This window comes from Drosophila hydei, unplaced genomic scaffold (genome assembly GCF_003285905.1).
Source record: "Drosophila hydei strain 15085-1641.00,03,60 unplaced genomic scaffold, DhydRS2 tig00000001-arrow-pilon, whole genome shotgun sequence".
Taxonomy (NCBI): Eukaryota; Metazoa; Arthropoda; class Insecta; order Diptera; family Drosophilidae; genus Drosophila; species Drosophila hydei.
In genome coordinates this window covers 13,644,928-13,658,145 of record NW_022045643.1, presented here as the reverse complement: position 1 = coordinate 13,658,145, position 13,218 = coordinate 13,644,928, and the positions used below count along the sequence as shown (strand labels likewise).

Genomic DNA, 13,218 nt, shown 5'->3' with positions numbered 1-13,218 from the left:
CATTTTAAATGATTGCGGACTCATAATGAATTACTATAAATTTCATTTGGTATTCGTATTCCCCCTTGGTTCACTAACGCTTACCGCCGTTTCTGTTTTGTTTCTTCACTTTCGTACCTATTCCCACTACAACAACACAGTCGGCTCCGGTCTAGCAGGTTTCTTCTACTTTGTTTTAGTCAGCAATGCACTAGCCACGCTATCGTGTGCCCAGCATTCACTTGTGCTTTTGTCGCTCTTTCTCTTTCTTCTTTTTCTCTCACAGCGAGTCGCGTGCTCTCTTTTGTGACTGATCTGCCACGCTCACGTTCAGCGTCTGTCGCATCGATAAGGCCGCCGCCGCCACAGTCTGATCGTGAACTTCACTGCTGTCGCGCGTTGCGTTACGTGGCTCCGTCGAAAAATAGCAAAACAGAGCTGTGAGTTGGCTCTATAAAAGTCGCTGATTGTGGATCGTTTTATTTTTCTTGTTATCAACGTGTTTAAAAACCTTTACAGCCCCAAATTTGGGTCTCGAGTGTGCTATAAACTATAATTAAGTACGTGCGATTGCCTCGAAGCCGTTCCGCACTCGCAGTCGCGTTCAACGCACCCATTTAAATCAATCCAAATTGCCACACTGGTTTCTGTATCGTCATCATTTTGTTTGCTTTTGTTAAAAAAAAAAAAAACAAAAATAAATATAAATGCATGCAAGGTTGGACTTAATATTTCGATAACATTAATCTTGTTTCATTCGCTTTCATTCTCTCGCTGCCGCTGCTCTCCTGCTCTTGCTTTACCTAGCCTGCTGTTCGCCTCACCCCCTTCATTGGCTAGGTACATGTCCCAAGACCAGAGCGCAACATCAGAATACATGACATGATAAAGCAATAAAGCGAAAATTGCAACAAGTTTTCGCCGATGCGATACGTTTGACGGCTTTCAGCGCAGTTTGCACTGCTTGTCGCTTAAAAACAATTCGATTTAAAATTAATTTTAAACAAAATAAAATACACATACAGCGCACGCACGTGTGACAAGCAACAGCAGCAACAACCTCAACTCAATTAAAACGTTCGCCGAAATGCAAAAACAAGATGCAAAAAGTATATACATAAATTTTTAAATATATATGAACGTGTATATATATATATAAACATGCATGGAATCAAGCAGCAATAACAATACAAATGATGCTGCTTACCATTCAATAAACATTTTCCAGTTTTTATACCCACATATACACATATATTATATATTTTTACACGACTCTCAATTTATTTATTGTGATTATATTGTTATTTATTAACATCTGCTGTAGTTGTTGTTGGTGTTGCTATATTTTTTGTTGGCTGTATATTTTCCCTTTTACTTATTTTTGCTGTATTTATTGAATGTTTTTCATCTATTTGCAATATTTGCTGCATTTGGTGTTACTGCCAATTTGCTGTTTATGATTTTTATAGCACTTCCACGCGACTAAACACATTCCATAAAATTCATACGTAAATCTATTACGAAGCAATCGTAATGCCTTCAACTGTACCATTGTTCACTTGCCTTTATTAAATGACTTTTTATGGCAAGCTCTAAATATTTGACTGAGAAGCACGTGAAAATGAATAAGAAGAAAAAACACAATTCTATATATATGTAGACAGAAATAAATAAACGCTTCTTAATTGGCCTCAGATAAACTTCAAATCGTGAGTGTATTATTCTGAGCACATGATTGATGTAAAATACAAGTGAAAAGCTAAAGCTAGAAGGAAATATATAAATAACTTTTGGAATTCCTTTAACATTGAACAAAAACTAAAATGTATAATAAAAGCTTCCTTCACTATCTTTTATATTTAATGAACGTGGAGAAGGCCTCTTTTTAACTTCATACCCTTAGTAGTGGTAACTGAAAGGACGATTTCCGAATTACACAAATATATAACGAAACAACTAAGAACAGCGCAGTTGTGGTGCAGCTAAATCCGCTTTAAGTAGGTTATCTATTCCAAACTGCAATTCTCAAATATTTGGAATGATTTCGTTTTTGGTGGTATTCCCCGGCTTTTTCGTACATAGTCAGCGAATAAGGGAAAAGTCTGCACCTTATAAGATGAGCATAACAACGAGTATATAATCCAAATGTGAAGTCTCAAGTTTCAATATTAACAAGATGAAAGCAATTAGTACAAGTATGAAAATAATTAGTACAAAAAGAAAGACAGTCACAACACCCACAACAAATGACGTAATTGGAAAGCAACGGTAAAAATGATTGCTTTACTGAAGAAATATTTTATTATGAGAGCTTAAGTCTTGGCTATCGGTATAAACAATGACAATTTAGCGTCTTGAACTGTAATCGACAACTTGATTGTAACGGAATGCAAGACGTTTTATCTAAAGTTTTTTCTTTGGGTTGGGGTTTAAGCTATCCTCATAATCCACTTACAATCTGTTGTTACTGAACGCGATTGCTGTGTTCGAAAGACGTTATTCCGGCTCTACATTAGGCATCTGGATGGGGCTTAGTCTGTTCCTCTTTCGTACGGATGAATGGCGTTTCTTAGTTAAAGCTGTACTAGATTCTTCTGTGTGGCAGACACTACAAATCTTATTTAATAAATTTGTATTCTGAAAGTCTAAAAGAAATTGAAACTGAAAGACGTATTTCGAAGATTGTTATATATTCCAAAATTATATTGCTCAACGTGTTCAGTAGCTTAAACTATCGAAACGCACGCAAGCCAACACATATATATTTTAAGCTTATTTATATAAATAAATATTGTGCAATCCAAGTTGGAAGGTGATTACAATACTCAGCATCTTTTTCAATAATTAAAAAATCTTGATGTCGTTTAAGTGCAACTTTACTTGCAGCTAAACGACTCTAAGCCATATACTCTTTCTTTTAAATAATGTAAATATATATATAAATAAACTAAGGTTAGGAAAGTTCTTAGCTGTTCCATCTTAGCATTTATAAATCGCTTACTAAGCAAATAAAGACGAATGAAAATAAGACAATAAAGCCTAAAAGTGTATGTAGCTTTAAATTAATGTTGCTTGCAATCTAATCGCAAACACAACTATAAGAGACGACAATTCTATTCTTCAATAAAAAATTTAGTCTCATTGAATTGTAAAGCAATTAGGTACGAAGAGCGGTATAGGCAGTCAACAGTTGAACATCCAAGGCTTTGGCGCATTTCAGTAATTGAACTAAAATAGTTACTGCTTAATGGCAATCATTGCTATTAAATATTTTATATTATTTTGATATAATATAGTGTACTTCCTACAATAAAAATACTATCAAAAATATTTTAGAATTTATTATTACCTTTAAATGAACTGGAATACAGAATATTAAATCAAGCAATTGAAAGATAATTAATTCAATTTAAATCTAATTCATTGAAGCTGTTTATGTTTATGTGGTTTGTTGCGACACATTTCGAAAATTTGCATTTGAATACTTTTCCACTTGTCACGCAATTTGAGACACATCAGTAACCATTCTCGTCAATCAACGTAACCCAGCTCGCAAGCCCATACATTACCAAAACCAGCACCACATTAACCAGGCTCCTAATTTATAGCTAATCATCATATACATTTACCTGCAAAGCCTGTCTGCCTGGGATGAAAAGTTTAAGCCGCAGTGTAACTAAATCCCTTGAGAAGGAGGCAAGAGCAAGGGAGCACGCGTCATCCGCTAAAAGTCAAATTAAATATCTATTTTTGGGCCACATGTATAAAAATGTAAATTGCTGGTGGATTGGTTGCAGGAGAGCGAAGGGCGCCTAGTTGAAGGGTGTTTTGGGTTGGCGTTGTTAATTATACCCATGAACTTGATAGTTTCCCATCAAAAGGTAGCAACAGCGACTAATGAAAATTCAAATTAATATGAATATGCAAATGTGAAAATGAGAAAATTTCCCAAAAAGCCGTGCGCATGTGTGTGTGTGTGAGAGTACGTATTTCAGTGCTTTTAATTATTGTTGTTAGTATTTCAGTCGAAATGCCGCAAATTAGTAATGTTGCCGAGTTGTATCAGCTTTTTGCTGCACCGTGCTTATAATTTATTTTGGCTTCCCTCAGTCTTACAGTTCGTAGTTACCAATTAGCATGCGAGCTCCTGATTATGACTTTATGTGGATATGAAAACTAGAAATGGAAATGGAAATGAAAATGGAAATGGAAATGGATTGTGTCATAAAATACATAACTAAGTGTCAATGCGATTGCTTTCTCAGCTGCGAATGAGGCGCAAAATTGAATCTGTGACTGAAATTGTTGCAGTATCAGAGTTGATGCAACATTCATCATGAAGCATGCAGCACTCAGCCAAGCATTATTGTTAGAATGAGTGACGCTTGTGCCCCTAACAGCTCCAGGAGGGTAAGCAACCTGATGCCTGAAACTTGTCTCTGTCGCTGTCGTTGTAGTTGGCGCTGGCGCTGGCTAATGATGCGCATGATGTGCGCCATTGTCATTGTCATCATCTTGGCGGCTGGTGCATGTGGCAGCAGCAGCAACAGCAGGAGCAGCTGCCGCCAGAACGTCAACTTCGTCTTCATCAGTGGCAAGCGCCGGGTGCTGCCTTGTCGACTGTATTGCATATGCAGCATGGCAAGTTGGACGGCCTCCAACCGAGCGCTGCACTGCATGAAATTAATATTAATCGCGGCAATGCATTTAAGCCGCGTTTAGACGATTTGCCAGCCTTATCCTGGCGCTTTTTCATTTCACAGCCTTTGTGCGCGCTTTGTTTATTGTGTGATTTTTATTTATTGTTTTGCGGTCGCGCGGTTATTAAAATGCCGCTGGCAATTTGTAATCATTAGAGCCGCCCGTGGTTGGATTATAGTGGTTCGGTGGTTACGGAAACCCACTCTGCGCCTCCTCTAGGCAATTTGGCGTCGCTTTGTTTCTTTGACTTTGACAGCGACTGTGATTGTGATTATGACTATGGCCGTGGCTGTGGCTATGGCTCTGGCTGTGGCTGCGGCTGACAAAAGTCGCTGACATTTTAGCCAACTAATATCCATGCAGTTATGCAAATCACACAAACAGAGACTAGAGGCGACTGTCTTTTTCACGTCTACCGGCTGCTGCTACTTCAGCCATCAACGTCATCGTCGTTTTTGTTTTTGTTCGTCGTGTTATAGTTGTCGTGGTAAAATTTAAGTGGCCACTTGACTAAATTAATATGACACTGCTGGAAGTGGCCTGCACTTGTCAATGCTAGCCTCGTCGCCCTGCACCACCCATAGCCAGCTGTGCAGCACGGCTGTGTCTTCTGCAACCTCTTCTTATCGTCTTTTGGCTAACAATATGAATAATTATGACGTCAAGCTGTCAGTTGATTTGCATGCTCGACTCTTGTGACTGGTTTCTAGTTACCGAAGACTGCCAAACACTGCCTGCCAATGGCTTAACAGAACACTTTTCAGGCTGACATTTTCAGCAATTGCAACAAAAGTGACCATCGACAAGATGCGCCACAGAATGTGTAATTTGTATTTGAATTTGGAAGAGGGGATTGAATAACGAGCAATGCAAAATATTTCATTTTGCCTATTTCATAAACATTTGCATATTTTTTCAAATCGGAAAATACTCTTTCCTCTCAATTGATTTCATTTTGTAATTATACGAATATGTTAAAGCAGTGCTTGGAAAATGAGTCGTTGATAAACGAAGGCAGATTCAAATCCGATTATTTTTTACCCATTCCTACTTTTATTTATGTAACAACGTACTTCCGTATCAACATGATTATTATGTATAAATAGACAGCTTCATTCTAATAATCATGTTCATAAGAATTAAAATATCACTTCAAACAAAAATGACTTCAAATTCACACATTAAATAATTTTTGTCATCTGTGTCTATTAAGACCATTTCACTAATTTATATGTGGCTAACAGAAAAGCTGCTGCTGCACGTCATGGAATTTGTATTTAACTTTGATGCAAATGAGTAAACAGAAAACTTTTTATTAATACTGCGATCAGGGTATCTCTTAGTCGGGCTTCAGTGTATCTGCTAATCGGGTAACTCGACTAAAGCTTTTTATTGTTTATACTAAATACAAGCTAAAATATTAAAATACCCAGATAAGACAGCTAGACTGGCAACTCCGTCTAGAGTTTCTTTACTTGTTTGTTTTTAAACGTATTTCATAGTTTCATTTTATATTTTAAATATAGTAATATATTTCTAAGAGAACATAAGCTAAATAAAAACATACATACTATTTGCTGTGTGTGTAACCATGTCTTATTTCCCAATGGCTAAGTTAGGTGACGCACACGCTGGCATCTCTAATGACAGCCTACAAGCGAGGATATCACTACCAAGTCAAAATCCAAACTGTTTGCAGGTTGTCGCCTGTTGGTTTTTTTTTAATTTTTTTAGTTTTGCTGGTTTTTTGCTGCAGCATATGTCACACTTGGCTCGCAGTTTGTGGCCAGGCCAGGGCTATGAAAATAACCATAAGGCAATTGCCCAGGTTGCTGCGGCCTTCATGCCAGCCTCCTCTTGTCCTGTTCTCTGTTCAGATCCCCAGACTCCACGCTCAGTGTTTGTGGCACTCATAAGCCTTGAATGCTAAATGTCAAAGTTACTCCTTGGCGTAACATTCGACACATTGGGGCGTTGAGGTGTACATACGTGTGTGTGTGCATGTGTGCATGCGTATGAGTGTTCGTAATGGCTGCCTGACTGACTACAAACTGCCTCCTGCGCCCTACCTTCAGTCCACTGATTTCTGCCCCATCATCCCGTCTGCTTGCCAGCTTGCCTGGTTGCTCTTGGATTACATTACACTAAGTTCTGTGCAAACACAGTTGGCGCAGTTCATTAACATGTTACATGGACATGAAGACCCTGAGCTATAGCACTGCCTGGATTCGGAGTCGCAGTTGGAGTTGGAGTTAGGGTTGGTGTGAGAGTTGAGTTTAGTTCGCTCTACTTTGAACGAGACTCTTTGGGGCTTGTTTGTTTGTGCAAATGTAGGCGTAAGCACAATATGCATGTAAGTCTCTCAATGCCTGCTTGTATCTGTGTGTGTTTGGGTGTGCTCGGGATGTATGCTATATGCCATTTTCTACACACGTTCAACGCCCAAATCGCTCAACGCTGATGCGGAAGTGTTGCCCGGGCGCCCACTTCAAACAACTAGAACGACTCAAAGCTCAAAGCTTCAAATATGGCCACCATATGAATATAAAAATGAATGTATATGAATACTTAGCTGTTTAAGAGTCAGTGCCTGTGTGTGTGGGTGTGGGTGTGTGTGTGTGTGCATGTGGTTGAGGTTTCTGCTTAAGCTGCGTATTAAATGTAAAATATAAATAATTAACAGCACACTGAGAGACCGGAATGAGGCTGTCGAACAAAAGAAGTCTGCGGTTAGCAGTCCTCGTTGCAGTTGCAGTTGACGCCCGACGTGGGACAGTCTTCTCTAATTAGGCGGACTTTGAGTGCAGTCGTGTGGCTAATCAATGAGGACACTGGGAATGGATTGGGGTTTTGCGTTAGACTGAAAGCAATCTGCACAATGCTCCACTTAATTTACAGTTTTAATGCGTTTTCGACTTGTTGTTGGCACAGCAAAGTAGATTTAGCCGAATTCAAGCCGCACACACACAGCCCTAACAGCTAGCCAACAAACAGGCAAATAAGCAAAACATAAAGACAGATGGGCAGACGAGCGGAGAGATAGGCAATGGTAACAAGCGGAGGCTAATTCATTTGTTGGCTTCCGTGCACAAAACCAGCAGCCGTTGCATACTTTGCGGCGCAAACAAAACCAAGGCACCAGAGGCAACCACAGCCATTGCCACAATCGTAGTTGCAGTCGCAGTCGCAGTCGCAGTCGCAGTTGCAGTTGGCGTAACCGTTGCCGCTGCAAGCAGCATCCAGCCCATTCTGTGGTAAATGCAGCACTCGTATGCGGAGCCGCACGTCAATGAGTCCCCAAAACAAAAGCCAAAAACTGCATATATAGACATATACAGACATATATAGTAGTCGTAGCAATACCCTGGTGAGCTCTACTCGGACTATTTGGCCTGGTTGGGCCTGGCCAGAGGCAGGCCAGAGTCTGGCCGTAAAACTCAGAGCAATTCGTTTTAATGAATCCATCCACATGCAGACATGGGCGGTAGTGCAGGCCAGTCAGCTCGTCAGAGCAACTGATTGTATCAACTTCCTAAGTGGATTTTGCAGTCCAACTGGCATTACGCCTCTTGGCCGCAGGTAATTTCGTATGAATGAAAAGCAAAAGTCTGCACAGGCCACATCACAGGCAGAGAGTGACTCTCTCTCTCCCTCTCACTCTCTTTGTCTCTGTCTGTTTTTCTCTCATGATCTTCCCCCTTTCAATCTTTCACCCCCTATTTATTTGTCGCCTGCCGTCTACATTGTTGCAGCTGAGGCAGGTTTGAGGTTACTTATTCATACCATAGCCTATGCATATGAGCAGCTCTCAGCTCTGATTCTGTGACATTTTACGTATATGCTTTTTGGTCGCGAGCTGCTGTGCGCCAGGTCCTGACATTTTGTTTCAATACACATGCATTCAGTCAGCTGCAGCCAGTGGAACAACCACACACTGAGTCAGCTTCGATTCCCAGGACTCGCCAGTTATGATTTTTGTTTTGCTTCCGAATGTTGCTGAAACTTTTCCGACTTTCTTTGTAGCTGTACCAGCGCCACCTACATGCAACCCCATTCCTTTTGCTGTTCAGCGGCGCACTCGTTGCAGCTTTTCACACTCATGAATTTTTAAGCGGTATTTTGCAGTTTTCAGTCTCTAACACCAAGTTCCGGCCAAAGTCGGCGACGTTCTGTTTTCTGTTATTTTCAGCAAGTCGAAATAGTTTTTTATGCAATTTTTATGATTTGACTTGGGAGTTACATTGCCAAATTGCATTAGAATGAAAATTCGAGCTGCATTTCAAATGAGCAGCTCTGAGAAAATTGACAAGTTTTGTTGGTAACAGCAAATGCAGATGCTAAATCTTAATATAATATTTATTTTAATATTAACTTGAACACTTGGATGTTCCTTAATTAAACCAGTACAGCATAGTCGACAGTGTTGCACACGCTATTACAACATTTGATCTGCTATTTGAATGCAGCTGGGCATAAAAATCATTCTTTGGAAGCAACAAACCACGGCAGCTTTACTATCCCAACAGCCAACTCTGAATTAGGGATTTCAACAAAAACTGAATTTCAATTAGTTATTGCGAAATGCCGCATATGAAATTAGTTGTAATGAATATAACTTGCTGCGCACCTACTGGCAGCTGCCCCAGTCAGCTGCTGCTGCTGCTACTGCTGTTGTCTGGCTAATGGAAGCTGGCTATTAGTTTATAAATTACGTAAGCCTTTAGCTGCAGGGACTCTATTTTTTTTCTTTTTTTTTGTAATTTAAAAACGCATTTATAGTGAGCGCATTTCACTTAGTTTTTATGTATTACGTTAAACAGCTTTAGACACTCAACTGGGCTTGAGTTCTTTTTACGAGCATACATTCCGACTCTCACTAACTGCTTATCTTTCTCTCTTACTCTCGTTGCAGCTTTCTGGTGCACAGCAACGACAAACGGCAAAACTAATTTATGGCATTAAAAATGCATATTTTCTAGCAGTGCGTTGCCAGTTTTTATCATTTGCCAAGTGAGAAAGGCGTGTGCTAAGGCAGCAGCAGGCGCTTTCAGTTGCGGCGCCCGAAAGTGTGCAGCGCTCTCTGACTGCGTGTTCGTGTGTGCAAGCGTGTGGTTGTGTGCGTGCGCGTGAGTGTGTCCGTGTCCGTCTCTGTACCAGAGTGTGTGTGTGTGTGTGAGTGCGTGTGCGAGTGTTTGTGTGCAGTTTATGCGATCTGCGAGCAGCTCATGCAGCTAAAATTGGATTCGACTGGCACAAAGGAGCATTAGAGCAACTGAGCCTGAAAATTTCCTCAACCTTTACACCACACGCCCGCTGCTTTAGCTGCTTCTTCGGCATCGTCTTCATCAACATCATTATCATCATCTGCAGCAGCAGCATCGCATGATAATTCACTGCTTTGGCCCCGGACTGGCAACGAAATGGCTTTCCTATGTATAACGGTAAGTACAGTTGACTCTAGTTAAATAAAATAAATCCAAAGTTCTAAAGATTCCAACAAAAATCAAGAGTTATAATATATACCTCTATCAGTCTTATGAATTCAACATAATCAGTATTGTCTAGATACACATGCTGGCTTGATTGTTAAATTCCAACTCAAAACTGTTTCTGTTTTGATCTGTGGAATATTGTGAAAGTTGCTCATGTTTCATATTTTACCTTATACGATGTGATTATGGCCGTAACCAAGCTGCTCCAAGTTATACTGTGAGTTGCTGTTGCTTTTTTATCGTTAAACGTGTCGTATGAGTGATATACACATTTCGCATTAAACACTCTGTCAATATTGCTGGCACTCGGTGACGGGCACTCAAGCAATTTTAATAATGTGCAAAATGTCCGCTCACTCTGGCTAAATTGCCAGATGAAGCGTTAAAGCGATATTTTCAGCGTATTTTTTTGAAAGGAGCGTGCGACTGGTGGCAACGATTGCAGCTGCAGCTGCAACTGCAAGTGCAACTGCAACTGCAACGTTAACCACGTTCTGGCGAGAGCATAATATTAATCATACGCCGCATGTGCTTCAACTTAATGAATGTGATTTTTAAAATTCGTATACATATATAGACGTATGTGGACAAATAAACAGCACTGATAATACGTGTAAGCTTTGCCCAAAAGAAACGAAAACAAGCAAGAGGACTGCAGTGCCAAATGCATTTATGTATGTGCGCGAGTGTGTTTGGGTATGTATTAACAGCTGTCCGCACTTCCAATACGTGGCACGAACCGAGAGGACAGAATAACAACAAGAAATTGCCTGCTAGAACAGATCCAGATCCAGCGCCATCTGCAGACCCAATACGATGACACTGACGGCGTCGATGTCGAAAACCAATTCACTTTTGCCAGCACCAAGCAGTCGAGCCGAGCCATCTTCAGTGCCTGGCTGTCCGTCTAGCTACTCTCTCTGTGTGTGTTTCCATCTGTTTTGATGCTGATTGTCAAGTGTCACCCACAGACACGTGCTTACACTGCATGACTCCTCTTGGATCGTTTTTCTGGCACCCACTTGCAATTGATGTTTGCGCTAGCCAACGAGTTCAACTGCAAAAGCAAACTGTATTAAATTTATACAACACGCGCTTTCTGGCTTAAGCCAACGCAATAATATAGGATTTTGCGGTTTTGCTGGCAATACGGCCGTAGCAGCAGTGACGCATTCAAGTGCATTTGAGCGGCAATCATTTTTGTGGTTAACAAATACAAAAGCCTATTAATGAACACACTGACAACAACAGCAACAAAAAGATGATACACAATAACTAATAGAGCTGTGGTTGCATTCTGTGCAGATGCACTGGTGCACAGGTAAGCAGATGTGCAGGTGCACAGGTGTGCGGATGTACGGAGGCGATTGTGCAGTTGTCTATGTGCGGCTTTTGTTTCACTTAATCAACCATGTTTACTTGACAAGCGCTCAAGGCAAAAGCACCGTGCGCTGTGCGATTTCTTGCAATTGATTACTGAAACACAACTTTTACAAGTGAATATTCAACTCAGAATAAAATACAAATGCAAACTCAGTCCCAGGACAATACAAACTATAAACTATAACCAACTCCTAAAGCCCAGAAGCTCAACTTTCCATTGTAACTAGCTGTTGAAGTGTGTACGAGTGTGTGTGTGGGTGGGTGTGTGTGAGTGAGCAGAGCGCGAGCTAGAGTGTGGCGTTAGTTAATTGAATTTTAAATTATTCTTATCTCAAAAAATGGTTAGTTGCGCTCATGAATAAATCAGTTTTCAATTTTACTTGCTAATTTGATTGGAGACTGCCAGCGAGAGAAATAACGCCCCGGCCAGAGATAGTGCAAGGGTGAGAGAGAAAACAAGCGCGAACTAGAGAATTGTGTGAGTGCATTGCTCAAGTTTTTAGACAAATCAAAAATTAAGCTAATAAAATGAACTGTCAGAAACTGCAGAAGTTAAGTAATGGCTTGTGAGAAAGTTAAAAACTTATTCATGTTAATTTGTAGAACGGGCTAGCATTCTATATCTGACAGCGTGATGAAAGCTTGAATATGAAATGTGAATTGAAAAAAGTTGAAGTTTAGTTTCAATGCTCGAGGCGAATACATTTTACTGAGAGATAACGAGCAGTTGCTTGTCAGTTAAAAACTAAGGGGTTATGTTATTAAAAGCTGACTCCGTTGCAAAATTGCGTTACTTTACCGATTCATATATATTGAAAGCATAAAATCGGGTTGACCCAATATAAATAATACAAATAAGCAGAGTGTAATGCCCGAAAGTATGCAATAAACTATGCGCCCAAGTCATCACAGGCACTCGGACACATTGATTGCATAATATTCAATTATTAAATGTGAGCAGAGAGCCCACGAGGGGTGCAGCAGTTGCCGCTGAGGCCCCTTTCATGGCTGCCCGGCCAAAGGGCGCAAGCAGAGCACTTTTGTCAATGGCCAAGCCTCTAAGTCAGATACATACACTCGCACATAAATGACTTACTGCTCGATGCAGACACACACACAAAGAGAAGAGCTCGGGCGTGCTACTTGCGTCATCAGCATCGTCAGATTTGAAGCTGCTTCCTCAGCGGAGGCCTTGGCATGCAGTCAAAACGCTGGCTTCCATTTTCCACAACTATTTTTCTATGTCAGCTAGCCAGTATGTAAGATGACATATATTTGTGGGTGGCAGGGGGATTGGATAGTGATTAGAAGTAGGGAGTCCAGTCAGGCATGCGAATGGATGCAACTGGGCAGACTGAGGCATAACCCAGACCATTGAATGTCTGTCGTCAAGTTGCTGCAGCAGTAGCAGCAGCTGCGCTGCTGCTGAAGCAAAATAAACAAAAAACTTAACCTCAGCACAAATTTATGCAAATATTTGCATACCACATGTGGAGATTGAGGCAACTCTTCACATCCGAGATGACAGTGACTCGGTCGGAGAGTTGACTTCTATTTGGCCTAGATGGTCTGGTCTGGCTGCATTCATGCGATTGAAGCCGGAAGCCACTGCATGGTCAGCAAAGAACTTAACCAGGTGGCAGCATCCTGCCACAAGCCAGCT

At 40.7% G+C, this 13,218-nt stretch overlaps 1 protein-coding gene across 1 annotated transcript in view; it reads left to right on the top strand.

Annotated features, from left to right (window-relative positions):
* Positions 1 to 360: 360 nt before the first annotated feature.
* The window catches only part of LOC111597605 (glucose transporter type 1), a 35,742-nt gene continuing 22,884 nt past the window's right edge, over positions 361 to 13,218 (top strand). The window contains 2 exon segments of the mRNA XM_023312406.2: positions 361 to 539; positions 9,593 to 10,121. Of these exon segments, the coding sequence (XP_023168174.2) occupies positions 10,112 to 10,121 (10 nt within the window). The 5' untranslated portion in view covers positions 361 to 539; positions 9,593 to 10,111.